Source organism: Ranitomeya imitator, chromosome 2, assembly GCF_032444005.1.
Source record: "Ranitomeya imitator isolate aRanImi1 chromosome 2, aRanImi1.pri, whole genome shotgun sequence".
NCBI classification, from domain to species: Eukaryota; Metazoa; Chordata; class Amphibia; order Anura; family Dendrobatidae; genus Ranitomeya; species Ranitomeya imitator.
In genome coordinates, this window is record NC_091283.1 from 645,048,099 (window position 1) to 645,067,431 (window position 19,333).

Genomic DNA, 19,333 nt, shown 5'->3' on the forward strand with positions numbered 1-19,333 from the left:
GGTGCAGCAATAGGGACACATACGGCAGCAGCGGCTCAGTATTGGGGTATCAGGGGCAGTAATAGGGACACATATGGCAGCAGCGGCTCAGTATTGGTATCAGGTGCAGTAATAGGGACACATACGGTAGCAGCGGCTCAGTATTGGGGTATCAGGTGCAGCAATAGGGACACATACGGCAGCTGCGGCTCAATATTGGGGTATCAGGTGCAGCAATAGGGACACACAGCAGCAGAGGCTCAGTATTGGGGTATCAGGTGTAGTAATAGGGACACATACGGCAGCAGCGGCTCAGTATTGGGGTATCAGGGGCAGTAATAGGGACACATACGCCAGCAGCGGCTCAGTATTGGGGTATCAGTTGCAGTAATAGGGACACATACCCCAATACTGAGCCGCTGCTGGCGTATGTGTCCCTAGTACTGCCCCTGATACCCCAATACTGAGCCGCTGCTGGCGTATGTGTCCCTATTACTGCACCTGATACCTCAATACTGAGCCGCTGCTGGCGTATGTGTCCCTATTACTGCCCCTGATACCCCAATACTGAGCAGCTGCTGCCGTATCAGGGGCAGTAATAGGGACACATACGGCAGCAGTGGCTCAGTATTGGGGTATCAGGTGCAGTAATAGGGACACATACGGCAGCAGCGGCTCAGTATTGGGGTATCAGGGGCAGTAATAGGGACACATACGGCAGCAGCGGCTCAGTATTGGGGTATCAGGTGCAGTAATAGGGACACATACGGCAGCAGCGGCTCAGTATTGGGGTATCAGGTGCAGTAATAGGGTCACATACGGCAGCAGAGGCTCGTTATTGGGGTATCGGGTGCAGTAATAGGGACACATACAGCAGCAGTGGAGTGGCTCAGTATTGGGGTATCAGGTGCAGTAATAGGGACACATACGGCAGCAGCGGCTCAGTATTGGGGTATCAGGTGCAGTAATAGGGACACATACGGCAGCAGTGGCTCAGTATTGGGGTATCAGGTGCAGTAATAGGGTCACATACGGCAGCAGAGGCTCGTTATTGGGGTATCAGGTGCAGTAATAGGGACACATATGGCAGCAGCGGCTCAGTATTGGGATATCAGGTGCAGTAATAGGGACACATACGGCAGCAGCGGCTCAGTATTGGGGTATCAGGGGCAGTAATAGGGACACATGGTAGCAGCGGCTCAGTATTGGGGTATCAGGGGCAGTAATAGGGACACATGGTAGCAGCGGCTCAGTATTGGGATATCAGGGGCAGTAATAGGGACACATGGTAGCAGCGGCTCAGTATTGGGGTATCAGCAGGATGAGGAGTTTGTGCAGGTTGGGAATAGATGGTGATGGCTGGAATATGAGAAGTGAAATGTGTCTTTGTTGTATTCTCTGCAGACGAGTCGTGGCTGGAAGAAGTTGTCATGTCGGTCTGGGCCAGATGGAAAAGATGTGAAAAATGAACGATCCCATCAGAAAGAACGTCAGCGGTAAGTCATTATCTGTAACTGTGCTGTGATCTCTCATACGTTCTGTAGGGCTGGTATTTACCACTGACCATATGGCGGTAATATTCATGTTGCTCTTTATATAGAGATTAATTTCAGTAACAGCACGGTCATCTGCTGAGGTTCTCCTCCACTATTAGGGTGCGTCACCCAGTTGTAATCAAGGTTACCTGGTTAGGGGCCCAATGAGAAGTTTCGCCCCCACTGAACCAAAACCCTAGCTACGCCTCTGGTGCCAACACTATCAGCCATGACTGTAGGAGGCATTGAGTTCAGGCCAGGAGACTCGTTGCCAGTCAGCACATTTTTTTCCGTACTTCACACCATGAAAAACAGATGTGTGAATCCGGCTCTACGATCAGGAGCTATAAGACAATCCAAGGCTGATTAATCTGTCTTTAGCACACTGATGAAGAGTCTTCTAGAGTAAAATGCGCAAAGTGTCTTAAGAAATGAATGGTCTTAATGAATTTGGCACATCTTTCAGTTTCCCTGCGACAGTGAAAGAAATGTACTGCAATATATTTTTTTTGCTATAATTTACGCCAACTTCTGGCATAAATTTTATATTGAATTTGTTGGGCAATTCAAGGCCACACCCCTCAGACTAAGTCCCACCCACTTTTCAAAAAGTTGGCAGAAACGGTATAAGAATGACTTTGTATAGTGTTGATGCTGCTTAATATAATAACTCGCCACACACAGCACACTGATGCTTTCACAAATTCTTTATTAATCAATATCCAGCACAGTCTCTTTAAATTCAGTATCCGACATCTTAATCTTGATAACATGTCCCTGCAGGTTTGGGCAGCATGCATCACCCGTCAGGTTCCCTTTAAAGAACAACTAGTAGAAGTTAAAATGCAGCTTTAGAAGTCAATAGAGAAAAAGCTGTAATTCCACTCAAGCTCTTAGAAGAGCAAAGTATTTTTACTTAAAAGGGAATCTGTTAGCAGGTTCAATCTGAGAGCAATGTAGGGGCAGAGACCCTGATGCCAGGGATGTGTAACTTGCTCACAGCTTGCTACATCTGCAGCAGCGAAAATGGGGATTCGAACAAAGCGGCATCATGTAGTCCAGCAAGTGACCCACCACTGGAATCCGGGTTTCTCCCCCTACATCATGCTGCTCTGAGATTCCATAGCAATAACTTGGTGATAGATTCCCTTTAACACCATTATATATAGGTGTCAAGAGTCAAAACCAGGTCAAAAGTGGGCATTATATTCTCACTGCTCCCTTAAGTATATAGTTTTGTCTGTTTATGTTTAAATAAAGGTCCAGAGATGGGGTCCTTTTTATTTAGTGCTAATGTTTATGTTCTTTACCAAGGGGGAGTGGCTATTCAGAGCCTAAATACAATCTTGTCTGCCACACTTCCTTGGTAAAGACCAATAAAATGTGCACTAAATAAAAACGCTCATATCTTTGGAACCGTATGATGGATTTAAAAATAAGAAATACGCAGAACTAAGGAGAGCAGCTGGAATAAATAAGGGAAAACGGCCCATTTTTAACCTGGTGATAGGTGTTCTTTAACCTGTAAAGGAACACTTTAACCAACCAAAGTCCATGTAACATAGATTTTCACCGTTTACAGTATCGGCAATGCAGCTGTAGCGACGTCCGCTAGCCCATAATACATAGTCCCAGAGGTGACAATCAGAAATAACTTAATATGTACACATCTACATAAATAGTTAACAGCGATACGTTCTACCCCAGCGCCCTCACCTCAGCCAAAGATTCCTCCGATTGTGGAAGCTGCGATAATGATGAGGATCACACAGCAAATCAGAATCATGATCTTCTTCTGCAGCATGGGAAACGTCAGAAAAGGCAAAGCTCAGAATAAAGGGACAGCGAAGTTTATGTCCGCGGTGGCATGACACTCGTCCACACAGGCAGTTTCAGGTTTTAGCGTCCCCACGCGGACAGCGCACTGACCTATGCGAATCAGTTTGCTAGTTCATGCGAATGATTTCCTACACATGAACCGATATTACAGACCCGTAAATTACCACCGTTTATATATATATATATATATATATATATATATATATATATATATATATATATATATATATAAACTTGAAAACCTGAAAATTGCTGTGTGGACGAAAACATGAAGAATAACTAATTAAAGGGGGTGTCCATTTTGATTTCCATGGCAAAAATGAAAGGGATTGTACCAACTTTGGTAGTAACTTTCCAATCACTGGGGTTTGACCACTGGGATTCAAAGAACCATGATTTGCTAGAGCTCCATGTCCTGGAGTGGTGTTCCATCATGAACACCTTGCTCTATTAATTCTTAGTGGGAGTGCAGAAGAGCAGCCAAAAAAGCTATGCTCAGCGGTCTCCGGCAATCCCTTGGAGAATGAACAGAGGTGCGCCTTATTGACCATGGCTCCATTCTCGCAGAGCTCTTCAGAGCCCTGGTTCTCGGGACCGGTGGGGGTCACAGATCGGGAAGTTGCTCCCTATTCTATATATGGGGGATAACTTCCAAACTCGGCACAACCCCTTTAACAACATGCTATAATCTCCTGTGAGGGTTTGTCTATAGTAGTTTATTGTATCGGAGCAGGCCCAGATAATTTAATCACTGCCATGTTAGTGAAAGACACACAAGATTAACATCCCCTTTAAAGAGAACATAGGTTTTAACACCCACATACTGAGCTGAGAAAAAAAGGTAATCTTTTTTTCTCCAGAACAATGCCACTTTTGCACATGAGGTATGCATAATATTGTAACTGTCAGACTGTAACACCAGGTACAACCTATAGGCAAGAGTGGCGCTCTTTCTGAAAATAAGCAGAGCCTATTCCTAGTCTACAAAGACAGGATTACACACGATGTAAGAGGAGGGGAGAGGTCTTGTTCCTTCATTTAGTATATGTTTTTATATTCTACAATATATACAAATGTACAAAAACGTGACGAGCATGGGCTGTACTGATGGGGGAAGGGAGAAATAGACGACAGATAAATAAGCTTCTCTTAATAGATATAGTCAAAAATGGGTTAAAGCGTGTCCGGTATGAATGTGTGCTTACATGACTGCCTAATCTATTGCCCAGACTTTCCTGACTACTAAAATAAGGTTCTACTTGCCTTCAAGACATCTTTTTGCCCTTAAACTATAAATCACCAGAGGGTGACACTTGAGCCAAGATAGAGCTTTTCCCTACCCATCACCAGATATATACAGTATCCCTGCACAGTGAACACTTTGTAAGTCAGGGTGCGTTAGGCGGGACTACATAGAAACATGTTATGTAGCCAAAGACAATAGTATGACTCTTCATAGGTGCAATTTGGTTTCATAAATCACAGATATGTTGCTGGTTCATTTTACAAGGTAGTTCTGGAGGCACAACAGGACCTTATTGGCGATCATAAGATGCAATGTTTGAGAGTCACATATAGCTGTGTCACTGTACTAATGTAGATGTATGGCTGTTACATTTAAAGAAAGCTTGTCACTTGCCCCCAAAAGTTGAGTTAAATTCCTAGTGACACTCCCTGAACTCTTTTCCGTTTTGCAAGGAGTCACTCCATTGCAGAGCTATTCATATCTATTCTGGATGGCAGTATGTGAAATCTCTCGTTTGCAGTCCAACTTTGCATTTCTTCAGAGTCTTCTCTGTGCTTTCACCTCTCCCTCTCAGATGCTGCCAATCACAGCTTAGCAGCCTTTGAGGCTGGTAGACTGCTACCTCAGCAAGTTAAACTGTGATGAGTAGTGGCTGGGAGGGAATAGTTAAAGCTCACGCCCCCAGAGAAGACTCTGAAGAAATGCAAAGTTGGACAACAAACCAGAGATTTCACATGCTGCGCTCTACAAGAAACAAGCCTGAATATCTCTGCAATGGAGTGACAGCACAAAACGGAAAAGAGAAGCAGAATCTGAGGAGCTCAGGGATTTTTGTAAGGTATTTAACTCAGTTTCTTTGAGCAAGCGACATATCTTCTTTAAACCTTCTGCTTATGGATTAAGAGAGTAAAACTAACAGACATTAGGAAGATCTTTCCCGGTAATAGACTTCTTTAATGTAGGAGAAGCCCAGTGTCATGCAGCGCCCCTCAGACCCTGCATCAGGCATGGACAGTGCAGACTAGGTGCTCCTTTCAAGTCGTCTTTATTTAAATACAAGGTGGCACTGTCTGTTGTTGCTGAGACATTCTACGCCTTATGTAATTGCCTCAGTATATGAAAACACAGAACCGACCTTGTTTATGTGTAATCTATTGTGTCCTTTGTTATCCATTGACACAGCTTAACTACGACTTACGGTATATCTGTGATTATTATTACACATAATACTTCACAATCACCAGCAGGGCTGTGAGGGTATAAAAACTCAGTTATTTCTCATTGTAGGACACACTTACACCTCAAACAGCACACCAGTGGCCACAATATTCCAGTCACGTGCCTACAGTACACAAATACGGCTTTGCTTTATGTGTATCTTATTTCCATTTAATTACTGGACGGGAAGGTCAAGTAGGAGTTCGGGCTTCATCAACTTACCAATAATGCCGGTTATGTCAATAACACCCCATGTACGAGAGCAGAATGTACCACATACCACATCTCCCTGCGTGATGTGAAAGATTAGGAATGTTCCCAATAACTGCTTTTATTGTCTGTTACCCTCTAACCCACCAAACCTAAAATACAGGTTATACTAGTCTAAAAATGTACTTAACATTCCTTCATATTTCCAATAAAATACTTAAGTCACAAACAAATCAGAAAGATTGTACACTGTTTGTTATATTACTAGGAATAATTATACTTCTTCCCTTACTAATGCCTGACAACAATACTGTGAACATGTCTTGTTTGCTTGTCAGGTTTTTTACATGTGAGATAAGAAGGAGACAGCTACATTTAATGTGGTCTCAAAGCGTTGTCGTCTTTATCCGTTCTTCTAAAAAAACAGGAGCTTCACTAGTGGTCATAACTGGTCATTTCCTCAAGGGGTTACAAAAATGGCCACTATGACATATTACAAGCTGCAACCCATCCTAGACACGTATCAGGATGGGATGCTGACTGAATAAAAACAGTTTGAGTCGTGTCTAAACTGTCAGAGGAGCAGCATCATGAGCTTATCGACTCACTCAGCTGTGGAGCAGAAATCTAAAAAGAGAAAAGATAATCTTGGAGGACTGACACTGGAGAAAAATAGCCTGTTCTGCAGGACAAGTTTACGTTCTATCTTGCTACAGTTCTGCTTCATGGCTGAGAGAGCAGACCAGGTCGCGATGCTGCTCCTGTGACAGTTGAGACATGTATTTAACTGTGGTGCTTCAGACTAGCCCATTCTGATATGTGACAAGGATGGGTTGCAGTTTGAAATATGTCACAGTGGCCATTTTTATTACATTCTGAGAGAAACCCATTTAATGTTTAAGAACAAGTAGGAAAAAGTTCTAAGCCGCGCTACTAGCATCAATAAATAATACATGAACCATTAATGAATGTTTCACAAATCTTCTCATTTGAATGGTTATTCCCATTTATGCCCTTCATGGCCGACTTAGGAATAATTGCTTCAAAGTCTACTCCACCAGAGTTACAGAGCTGCCAACTTCACTTTTTTTTTTTTTTTTTAAGACTGCTTATCAAAAAATCACAGACAGACAATATTTTTTACGGAAACATTGGAAAACAATAATAAATCATTACGATTATAAGTGATCCATGTCTACAGCCCAAAATTCTGATCTGTAGATATCAGCTGCATTCACTATATACTGTTAAAATGATGAAAAGTACAGCCAAAATAATGTGTATAAGTTTTTACAGCTTCAAAATAATCACGGATGCCTTCAATTTTTATGGACAGGGCAAAAAAGCTCCCTATTTATACGGACTGCCCTAGAATTTCTGGACGGCCACAACCCAGCAGAGGTGGCTCTACAGTCTTTGTGTAGCTCCAATAGAAATTAACAAGTGTGCTTAGCTTATAGGAAAGCAAATATCCTTTTTGCAGTCCACTTTCATCTTCCATAATCCACCCATTACCACTCATTATATAACACCCATCATGTTCCACTTTCTTATCTATTTTGCCAGTGGTGCCGGCAAACACCATAATGAGGTCACTCTTGGACATTTGAAGTCATCAGTGGAATAAAAGACGTTTATCACAGCCATTTCCCTAACTGCGAAGGATTGTCAAAATTAATATATTTCATTGCCTTTATTGAGTGTAATGAGAAAGACGCGTTTTGTGTTTAGGTTAGAACTTTCGACTTCTTAAAGTATGTATACCATGAGTGATGTATTTTTCTGACCCAGAAACACGTGATTCTGATTACACCCAATAAATAGAATTACATTTTAGTTTTGATGATCCCTCACTACTTGGAAGAACTGATGAAGCTCTTGAATTTTTCATTGATGACTTCTGTGAGAACTGATCGCCCTTCACAACATTTCGAGGCTCTAACAGAGAACTTAAATAGGTGAGTGTATTTCCTTGCCCCAACCTTTTTATACAAATTTTAAAAAGAACGCAAGTGATGATTCGAGATGTAAATTTACAAAGTGACTTTTCTTTTTTGTCTGTTAGTATTCGTTGTCTTTTTATGTACCAAATCCTTCAAAATGGCGAATCTTGGTTGTCAAATTTTGCACAAAATCCAAGATACGCTTGACCTTTTGTGAGTGCAAATGTAACATGATCCTTTAAAATTATTAACATTAGCGCAAAAAATAAAATCTGACAGATTATACTCCAGTAGGGTACTGGAGCACAATTGCTCAAATATTTGTGTCATTTCTAAAAAGTTGCAAAAAATGAGTAGACTTACACATTTGGATTAGGAAAACTGCGGCTATGTTGGCGAATAAAAATAGCCAAAACCAAGTGAAATTATCTTTTAAGGTACAAATTAAATAATGAATATGGTCAAAGATAAAAATCACTAATAGGGCTCATGCAGACATCCATGCAACACAGTCTGAGAATGGACCACAATGAACTAACTAGCGGTGGGATTTCTGACCTGAGCATGACAGTTTTGTATATTTCTATGAGGCTTCCACGCTCAGATGAGGAGACCTGCAGCCAGTCTGTGCATTGCAGTCCATGCTTGGACCGTGTTGCATGGTCGTCCGTATGACCCTTAGAACTATTTCCACTCCAGAATAAAGCGCAAAGAATTGGATGAATTGGGACCACAGTCTTGTCCTATGTAGCAGGGACTCTAAAAAAGATACCAAGCTATTTTCCCCTTCCCAGATTAGTCAGCACATTGCCAGTCCAGCTCCAAGCTGTTATGTCTGTCAGGGTGGTTGGTAGGAGAAAATCACCTAACAACCACAGTTTTTACATTGCAGCTGTCTTATAGTGCATCCATAGAGGTTAGTCTGTCTCAGGTTACTCAGGTCTTTGGCTTAAGGCAGATTTATCGCTGAACTGAAAGCAGAGAAGTGCCTTGAGAGGACATAAACCTAAAGAAATCACGAGTAGTCTATGGTTAAAAAAAAGTCACCTCTTTTCAGGTAACTGATAAGGCTCAAAATATTGAAATTGATCAAACTTATTAATAATTTAACATTTTTGGTTAAAGTTACAACTTAAGTCTTCACAACATCTATCACTAAAATCCCAAGAGTCAATGTACAACATAAGAAGTTTGGCACATGCCTACATAGTTTTCACAACATGGCCTTAATAATTCAGCACCTCGTTGTTCAGTGTGTCTTTGTATAATATACAGAAATAATGTGAGGTTCAATGTTCTATTGTCCTATCCTTCTCCCGGTTTAGAATTCTGGACAGTAGAGAACTAAGATGCCACAAACACAAGGAGAAAGCATGGGTCCACAAGTTCCAGGTAGGAGGGAGGTTTCGCGAAGGTTGGAGCATGGATCCTTCTACTGGTGGTGAAAAATAGGTAAACCTGGGTGGTGAAGCAGGTGAAGTTTAGGAGCAAGTTAGGATCAGGAGCATTGGAATGATTGGGTTCATGAATGGAGTGCTACACTAGGGATAAAGGAAAAAAATATGTTACAAGACACTATGAGATGTTTCAATTTGTCATCTAAGATCCATAACCTTTAAAGACCAAAACATTCTCAGGTATCTGCCTTCATGGGTCTATAAACATTACCACACATCATTATGATCTGTTCTAAAATTGCAAAGAATCTGTACACACAAAGATTGGATTACACATGACCCGTTATTAGCATCCCGATTTCAGAAAGATCCACCCTTTTTTTGTCGGGGGCTAAATTTGAAAGATATGAACCAGGTGGAGACAAACCCCCAATCAGGGGACAATCAGGTCAAGTCTAGGCCACGTTGTAGCTATTCTTGCCCAACCTTATGATGTTTCCCATAGTGCACAATATAATCCAACCATTCAGTGCTCAGAGTAATATTGCTCTAGAATTCCTATATAACTAGGACATGTGGTCGCATTCATTCCAGTTATAATTTTAAGGGGGAAAAAAACTACAAAATGGAAGCGACTACGCTGCAATATAATTTGTTCAATACATTGTGTTAAGCCATAGTGCACATTAACATCAAAGAGGAATATTAAGAGAAGAATGTATGATACAGGAACAAATGTTCGGTTGTACACCATTAAACCAGGAGATCCACCATTTTGAAGATGTTAGTACATGTAAAACCCAAGTATAGGATCATAAGTGAATCCACCAGATCAATACAATAACAATGTGAGGTCTATAAATAATGTAAATAAAGCTAAAAATAATCATCTAAGCATTCAAATAAATCCAAGTAGTGTAGACAAAATTTTAATTGGAACGTGTCTGGAAAATTTACTCTCACATTTGGGTGTGAGGATACACTTGTAGCTTCTCAGGCTCACACAGTATTCACTACCTAGCGGCATCTTCTCCTGGCTGATTGACAGGTCATTTACTCTGGTACATGGCTATGGACTTTTCAAGCAACCTGTCAATCAGCCATGGGAGGGTACTGCTAGGGAATACAGCGTGAGGCTGAGAAGCATGAAGTGCATTCACCTCCAGACACAACTCCAAATGTGACTTCTCGCTGCTGGAGCAATGCTTGGAAGTCATAAAGGAATTGACCAATTTTTTAAAGGGCTACACAGTCGTATTAACAGTTTGAGGGGAGAAAGTTTCTGACAGGTTCCCTTTCAAAGGCAGCGACTGAAGGTAACCGGCAAGTATAAAGAAAATAAGATCACATAATACCAGGAATAAGGTGCACAACCAAGACCACCCTCCTTGACTCTACATTAGTCATAGACCACAGCATTGTTATATTATTCATCTTGAGGATCCCTATTATTGGGCTTTACAAGCACTAGCACCTATATAATAGTGGATCTCCAGTTTTATAGTGCACAACTGGACATTATTTACCATATCATACAAACTCATTTTAATCCCCTTCCCGACATAAGAAGTAATAGTTAATGTCATGTATAGTCCCTGTGTATGGAGCGGCCTCAGAAGGTGAGCCCGTACTACACCAGGTAGATGACAGCTGTAACACAGAGAATTATATAGCCAGGTAATTTTTATTGCACAATGAACGCCATAAAGACAAAACCAAACCAATTGCAGAATTGCACTTTTTGTGCAGCTTCACCGCACCTGTTTTTCATGATGTCATTGAAAACTACAACTTGTCCTGTAGAAAAACAAGTTCACATACTTCTATGTGGATGGAAAAATAAAAAGGTTCTGGCTCTTAGAAGAAGAAGAAGTGGAAGAAAAAACAAAAGTACAAAAACTAGAAAATTGAAATAGTCAGAAAGAGGTTAATATTCCTCATTAATTTTAAACAAGTTTATCGAACACGTATTGCAGTATAATCTCCTCCATTTTCGAGGTTGTTGTCTTGTTTTTCGCCTGGGCTGGTTTACAGTTTTAATGATTTGGGCATTGAGTAGTTGAGTGATTTGGGGTCAGCCAATCTGTGGTGAATGTCCCCCGGAGTATATGCCACTTCTCTTGAGAACAATCATACTGCCCTCATCCTCATACAGGGTATTGCCTTGAAGTAATTTGAGTAGGGGTACTAAGCTTAAATTTCGAGAAATATTGCCCTGTACTGTACCAACTATTTTAAGGCATTGCCATATCCGGATTGTCACGTTCCAGTTTTCCCCAAATCCCCCAAAAGTTCTCTACTTACAATTGGGTTTGCGTTTCCCCCAACATCACGGTGATACTCTCACTTCTTCAGTCCCACAGATAAGCCGATAATCAAGGCAATAATTGCTAGTAGAATAATTACCACCACAATAATTATGATCATTTTCTGGAGGGAGGCAATATCATAAGAGGGATAAGTAATTGATGACAAAGATATGACTTACAGCCATAGTCGGGTTTGAGTGTCAGCCCCAATTGTACAGTAGAAAAGTGTTGTGTATCGGGCTGCCACTCATAGTGCAAACGGTTAAAACATTTTCATTATTAGAATTTTCATCACAATTTTTGTGGAACTTTTTTGATCTTTATAAAGCAAATACCATTCAACCCTATGAGTGTAGCCACAATAATAAATTGTACTAAGGTATATCTACTCAAGTTTTCAACTAGAAGTATGAAAGTCAATTATCTTAGTGGACGCTAGTATAAATTATCGGTGTGCCTACAGACAGTCAGAGTCTTATATACAAGGGCATGGCCTGAATCATGTATAGTCACGGCATTCCTCACTTACGTTCACAAACCTGGTCTAACATGTATGTGGATAGCAGAAAAAAGTGATGGTCCAAGAAGTGCTGTATTTGCCATAGATATGATAGAGAAAAGAAAACAATAGACAAAAGAAAACAACATACAAAATGAAGGACCGACGGATGGAAGAACAAGCACTGCAAAGTATTTTTCCATCTAAGAAACACATCTAGGATCTGAACCCGGACATCAGGTTAACCACATTGCAATGTGATGTCCTACTGACAAAACAAGTTGTCAAACTAGATACTAAGGGTGTGGAGGATGTTGCTTCAGGGGAATTCTCACCCGCCTGGCCTCACTCTGGTATTTTACTGCTTTCTTTGTGTCAGCCACTGCTCGTTCCACAAAACCCACCGACTCATCCATGTTATTTTCTATGCGGTCTATAAGAGCACCCTTCATGAAGGAAAGTAGGGAAAAAAGAATAGGCGGACAGAAGCAGGAGGAGAGAGGTGTACAGGAGTATGATAGAAGGATGTTGGGTACAAAACATGTGGTAGACAAGCATTGATTAGGATAGGTAGGAAATAGTATGGAGACGTGGAAGATCCAAGGCGGTGAGCATGTGTAGATAACACGGGTAAGGTGCAGGAGCAGGATGTAGAAAGTTAGAAGTGCACAGATACATAATTATGATGAGATATTGTACAAGGTACTGTCAATGGTCTTCTATATGGACCTTCCCTGAGTCTCAGAACCCTTAGTTGTCGTAAATATATTGTAATACTATTTTGTCAGTCATCTGGTGTCTACTCTTCTCACCTTTCGTGCTTTATTCTGGTATTTTACAGCTTTTGTGGTTTCAACACGCGCTTTCTCTACATGATCCACTGACTTCATGACGTTGATCTCTATATTATCTGTCACTTCCCCCTGTAATGAACAGAATGCTTTAATAAATGCAGCTGGAGAATCTTCGCTCATGAGAAGCAATGCAGCGAGCGACAGAAAATGTAGTTACCTGAGCTGTGTCGAGCCTCAGTCTCCAAGCAGAGCATTAAAGATAGAAAACAGGACACAACTGAGACATCCAACGATACATGTGACTTTCTAAAGGACCTTTTAGAAACTATATGTCCTCATATAGACCATCAAGAAGTATATATAACTTCACCCCATATGTCATCTACATTCTCATGGTCTCTGTCCTTGTACATTAACGCATTAACCCATATGGTTTACCTGGTTCTCAACCAACATGGCGATGTCCAGGAACATATCATGAAGTTCTTTCAAGCTGCTCTCCAACCGTACAATATCATTATGCCGGGATTCAATCTCACTTAACGCCTGACGGGATATCTGTGAGTCATTAATTATCTGAAAATTACAGAAATAACCTTTATATTAATATCTGCAACCATGATCACAGAGTGATATATTCCAAATAGAAGGTAATTCAAATTCTTTTTACAATTTTTAATACCTAGGAAAATATATTATGATTTTTCTAGTTCTCATAAGGGATTTGTTTTATCTCTTGATCTATTTCTTGCAATACTTTATGTTTAGAACATCTGGAAAAATTATTGTCCAAGGAAGGAAAGGTAAACACTGCCATAAGTCCTGTGTTATGCCGACAGTAAAGCATCTTGAGTCCATTCATGTGACGGGGCGTTTCATCCGTGGAGTGGGCTCACTCACAATTTTGTGCAAGAACACTATGAATAAAGAATGATATTTAAACATCCTCCAAAAGCAACTTCTCCCAACGATCCAGGAGTAATTTGGTGATGAACAATGCTTTTTCCAAAATGATGGAGACCACATCACCAGGCAAAAATGATAACTAAGTCGTTCGTACTTCACTAACCATAGAAACATCCAACTAAAAGATCGAAGAACTCTGAGGCAGCAGCAACTGTGAAAAAAAGTGTGTCAGCCTCAGAACTTTTGGCCATGGCTGTACTGTGAATGTCAAGAAGGGGTTAGGGGACGATCTGAAGAGGGCCGCCTATGCATGACTGCCACATTAGAAAGATGTTTTCTTAAACTGTGAAAAGTTAGTGAAATAACTGGTCATACTGGTTATTGTTCGACACGTCATCTGTTCTGCAAGCTGCAGAAATTTATGTGATCGATGTGTTTCTATGAAACTGGCCACCTCAACAGGTATGTGTATGGTAAGCCACCCAAACCATGCAGTGGTATTTAGTCTATGTACTGAATAACCTGTCAGGGAATGTATGTAAACTGTTACAATGACTTAAAGGGGTATTTCCATATCAAAGATCCTATCTCAAAATGTAGTAGGTGTAATAATAGCAAATACCTCCAATTAGAAATGGGGCATAATACTCCAGATAACCTATGTCGCTTACCCTATGTGCAGGGCATTGCATTAACTTAGGTATCCATGGTTACGAACTTACGACCACTTGTATAGTGACAGTTTGTTAATTGCTAGTGGTCGCAACCATGGATATCTAAGCTACTGCAATGGCCTGCACATGGTGTAAGTGACATAGTGAATCAGAAGAGCTATACTACATTTATCATTGGAGGTATTTGCTAATATTATTATAACACCTACTACATACTGAGATCGGATCTTGGGAAATAGGAAGACCATTTTAAGCATTCTCTGTGCTTTTAATGTATATTGCAAGAGATGGTTCTGTAGACTAGCAGAGGTCAGAGGTCACATGTGGGGGGGACAGCACACAAGCTTGGTCTACAAAACAAACAGTGACTGACCACACCTCGTGGCCAGTTGGAAGTAGTTAGACCAGTTACATCAGTACGACTATGTTAATACTGAGGGCCTGATTCTTTATTGCTTTTGTGCCTTTTTTGTCTAGTTTTTGGAGTTTTTAGTGTTTGTGATCAATTTTTTATTTGTGCTAAATTTTTGCTTTTTTTAAATCTTTTTTTATATTTGTTTTTTTTTTTGTATGTTCGAAAAACTTGGCTTTTTTTCCCCCTTGCTTTCCAGATGTTTGCGGGCAAATCATCAATTCCAACTTTTCTAACAAGTCACAATTTTTTGTACTCTATTTCCCCTCTGCGGAATATGTTGGCGCTATATAAATAAAGATTATTATTATTATTATGTACAAGCAACACTTTTTTCATAAATTTTTACAATACTTTAGTGAAATAGACCTCTTGTTCTACAATAAGAAAGGTAAAAAAAATACAAAAATAAAGAGCATTAAGAAGAAAAGTCAACGAATAACACACGATAAAGAAAAGATGGCAAACAAAAAAAAACAAAAAATTGCAAATCATGATTTGGGAAACTACTTCAGGAAACTCCTTTTTTTAGGAAGTTTTTGGAGTAGCTTTTTGTTTCCTGAAAGCAGTTTTGAAGAGGTTTTTTTTTCTGAAGCAGTTTTGCAAACTTTTGATTGTGCTTAGTGCACATATGCTATGAAGTAATGAGGCTGGAGATGAGCTGAGACCACCACTTTAGATGCCCTGAGGACTGCACTAGTCTAGACAGCTCATCTATAGAAGAGTGGCCCTAAAAGTGATGAATGGTTATGGGACACTCCCAGATCTGAAAGGATGATCCAGGATACAAAGTAGACTTGATGAGGCTTTATTATCAACACATTTCAAAGTCTTCATCTTCAACGCGTTTCATAATTACTTCGAAACGCGTTGAAGAAAACTGCATCAAATCTACTTTGTATCCTGGACCATTCTTTCGGATCTCCATCAGCAGTGCAGACGATCCACCTATTGTTTCTCTTCTAGCATTTCAACATTGTTTTAGCCCATGGGACGGCAGCAGCTGACAGATTTAAGCTTGGTCCTTGTTGTGTGATACACATCTGTACCATGTGAGCAATTCCCTGCATTTTATTGTCCATTATCATCAGATAAGACCATATTGCAGTTTTTGCTACATGTTTCAAAAATAGCTGTTTTGTTTTTGTAATTTCTGGTATTTGGCTTTGACAATTCTTCATAGATACAACCATGTGCAGATTACAGCGGAAATGCACTAAAACACATATGAGTTTATCTGGATCTAACGCAATTCTATGGTGAAAATCCGCACATAAAACTCAGCATAGCCTCAAGAGAAATTGACATGTTGCGAATTTCAAACACGCGCTGCAGGTCAGTTTCCGCGGAGTAAAAAATAAGCACGGTGGACGTGAGATTTCTATAAATCCCATCTACACTGCTGGAACTGTAAGAAGCAGTGAAAATGCGTAGCATCAAAAGTTCATCACACACTCATAATGGGAAGATAACTTTAAAGTCAATATCGACCCTTTAACGTTCTGTGCCACATAAATTAGGATAAAAAGCCAAGCCAGACACTCCATTTACAGACACAGGTTTTATTTAGGATTAGTATCCCCACTAGGTGGCGCTAAAGTTCTAGTCTTTTTCCTCTCTGAGCAGGATATTTGCATATTTAATTTTCCAGAGGACAGTTGCATGACCTATAAGTCTCCTTACGCCGATTTGGCACTCTCCACAAAGAGAAATGTTCCCGCTTAGACCTCGCCTATTAGAGACTTCTCAGTTAGACAAATCTGATCTCCTGCTTTGCACTGCTGAGGGGTAAATACCCCAAAACATGTGATTGAAAATGAAGTGTCTGGTTTGGCTTATCCTACGTTATGTAGGGAAGTTTGTTAAAGGGTTAATATTGACTTTTAGGATTGCTACCCCAATAGGTGTTATAGGAGTTCAAGTCTAATGAGGAGATATTTGCACTATTAAAGGGTGTGGGAGAAAGGGTCACTGATGGTCACTGAGAGTGCGACGGTTGCGTCGTGTTGTGGCGGACCGTCGGCACCAAAAAATGTTGCATGTAACGTTTTTTGGTGCGTTGTGTCCGCCATTTCCGACCGCGCATGCGCTGCCGGAAATCCGCCCCCTCCTCCCCCTCCTCCCCGCAGCTCAAAATGGGGCAGCGGATGCATTGGAAAAATGCATCCGCTGCCCCCGTTGTGCGGCGCTTCCACAGTATGCGTCGGTACGTCGGCCCAACGCACTGCGACGGGCCGAGTACGACGCTAGTGTGAAAGTAGCCTTACTCTTAAACATTGTGGTGTAACAGAATGAAAAGCTGTTTGGTGACTATGTGTCTCAACTAACTACTCCGAGGCAGGTCCGTAGCCAGTATTTCCCAGCACCGATCCTTTTGACTGACAGGTCTGTTCCATTATACATGGCAAGATATAAATATCACTTTTCTGTGACTTCTGTAAAACCTCTACAGGCGATTATCAGTCCCAGCAATAAAAAAAAAATGAAAGTACAGTATATTCTGAAGTGTGCCATGCTTTCTACAGTATATGGGGAAAAACTAGTAAACCTGCCCAAGAGATACTGAAACACAATCTGTTATAGACACGAGTCAATGTGAACCTGAGATTGTTCCTCCCCTTTAAATGATCTTAGCTCTGCTCTTTAATTCCAGAGTCTCACCCCAGATGTAAAAATGTTTGGATTTCCACTTTCAAGCATTTCTTCCAGTTCATCATCTGTTGTATTTTTGCCAGCTAGAAAACAAGACATAATTATAATGACATTACACTATACATTCATATACACTATGCATTCTATTATTTCCAGAAATGTCATATTTACATTGACAGTGTTGGATCAGAAGAGACATGACCTTTTAGGTTATCTCATCCACATTTTGGGCATATGGTTATAATGCAATACAAGGTCACTATGGAGAGGATTTATCTCACTGGTTTCCATATTTCATGGTAGAATTATAAGTTGAATATATATATATACATATATACATATATATATATATATATATACTAGATGGTGGCCCGATTCTAACGCATCGGGTATTCTAGAATATGTATTTATGTATGTATATAGCAGCCACATAGTATATAGCACAGGCCACGTAGTATATAGGAGCCATGTAGTATATAGCAGACAAATACTACGTGGCCTGTGCTATATACTATGTGGCTGCTAGATACATACATATTGTAGAATACCCGATGTGTTAATACAGGCCACGCAATGTATAACAGTGGCCACGCAGTATATAACACAGCCATGTACTGTATAACACAGCCCACGCAGTATATAGCAGCCACGCAATATATAACACAGGCGACGTAGTATATAACACAGGACACGCAGTATATAACACTGGCCACGTAATATATAGCACAGCCCACGCAGTATATAGCAGCCACGTAGTATATAACACTGCCCACGCAGTATATAGCAGCCACGTAGTATATAACACTGCCCACGCAGTATATAGCAGCCACGTAGTATATAACACAGCCCACACAGTATATAGCAGCCACGCAGTATATAACACAGGTGACGTAGTATATAACACAGGCCACATAGTATATAACACTGGCCACGTAATATATAGCACAGCCCACGCAGTATATAGCAGCCACGTAGTATATAACACTGCCCACGCAGTATATAATAGTGGCCACGTAATATATAGCACAGCCCATGCAGTATATAACACTGCCTATGTAGTATATAGCAGCCATGCAGTATCTAACACAGCCCACGTAGTATACAGCAGTGTGGGCACCATATCCCTGTTAAAAAAATAATTAAAATTAAAAATAGTTATATACTCACCCCTGGGATCCAGCAAAGCCCAGGCAATACGCGCGCGGCTGCCGCCATCTTCCGTTCCCAGGATGCATTGCGAAATTACCCAGATGACTTAGCGGTCTCGCGAGACCACTAAGTCTTCTGGGTAATTTCGCAATGCATCGCCGGGAAAGGAAGATGGCGGTGAGCGCGTGCGGCTCGGCGGACTACGGAGGGTGAGAATAGCAGGTTTTTTGTTTTTTTTATTATTTTTAACATTACATGATGCCGCAAAGGCAGCATCAATAGTAAAAAGTTGGGGACACACAGGGATAATAGCAGCGGTTACGGAGTGCGTTACCCGCGGCATAACGCGGTCCATTACTGCCGGCATTAACCCTGTGTGAACGGTGACTGGAGGGGAGTATGCGGGCGCTGGGCACTGACTGCAGGGAGTAAGGAGCGGCCATTTTCTTCCGGACTGTGCCCGTCACTGATTGGTCGTGGCTGTTTTGCCGCAACCAATCAGCGACTTGGATTTCCATGACAGATAGAGGCCGCGACCAATGAATATCCGTGACAGACAGACAGAAAGACA

The 19,333-nt window shown here is 41.0% G+C and overlaps 1 protein-coding gene across 6 annotated transcripts in view; it reads right to left on the reverse strand.

Moving 5' to 3' along the window:
* Positions 1-2,206: 2,206 nt before the first annotated feature.
* The window catches only part of STX3 (syntaxin 3), a 74,726-nt gene continuing 57,599 nt past the window's right edge, over positions 2,207-19,333 (reverse strand). Inside the window, exons 7-12 of one of the 6 annotated variants that reach the window (XM_069752844.1) lie at positions 17,623-17,696; positions 13,408-13,545; positions 12,988-13,098; positions 12,511-12,621; positions 11,672-11,797; positions 2,207-9,511 (exon numbers count right to left, since the gene is read on the reverse strand). In XM_069752844.1, coding sequence (XP_069608945.1) covers positions 11,711-11,797; positions 12,511-12,621; positions 12,988-13,098; positions 13,408-13,545; positions 17,623-17,696 — 521 coding nt within the window. In that variant the 3' untranslated portion in view covers positions 2,207-9,511; positions 11,672-11,710. The remainder of the gene's footprint in view (positions 9,512-11,671; positions 11,798-12,510; positions 12,622-12,987; positions 13,099-13,407; positions 13,546-17,622; positions 17,697-19,333) is intronic. The other 5 variants (XM_069752839.1, XM_069752838.1, XM_069752840.1 and 2 more) reach the window with 5 other exon arrangements.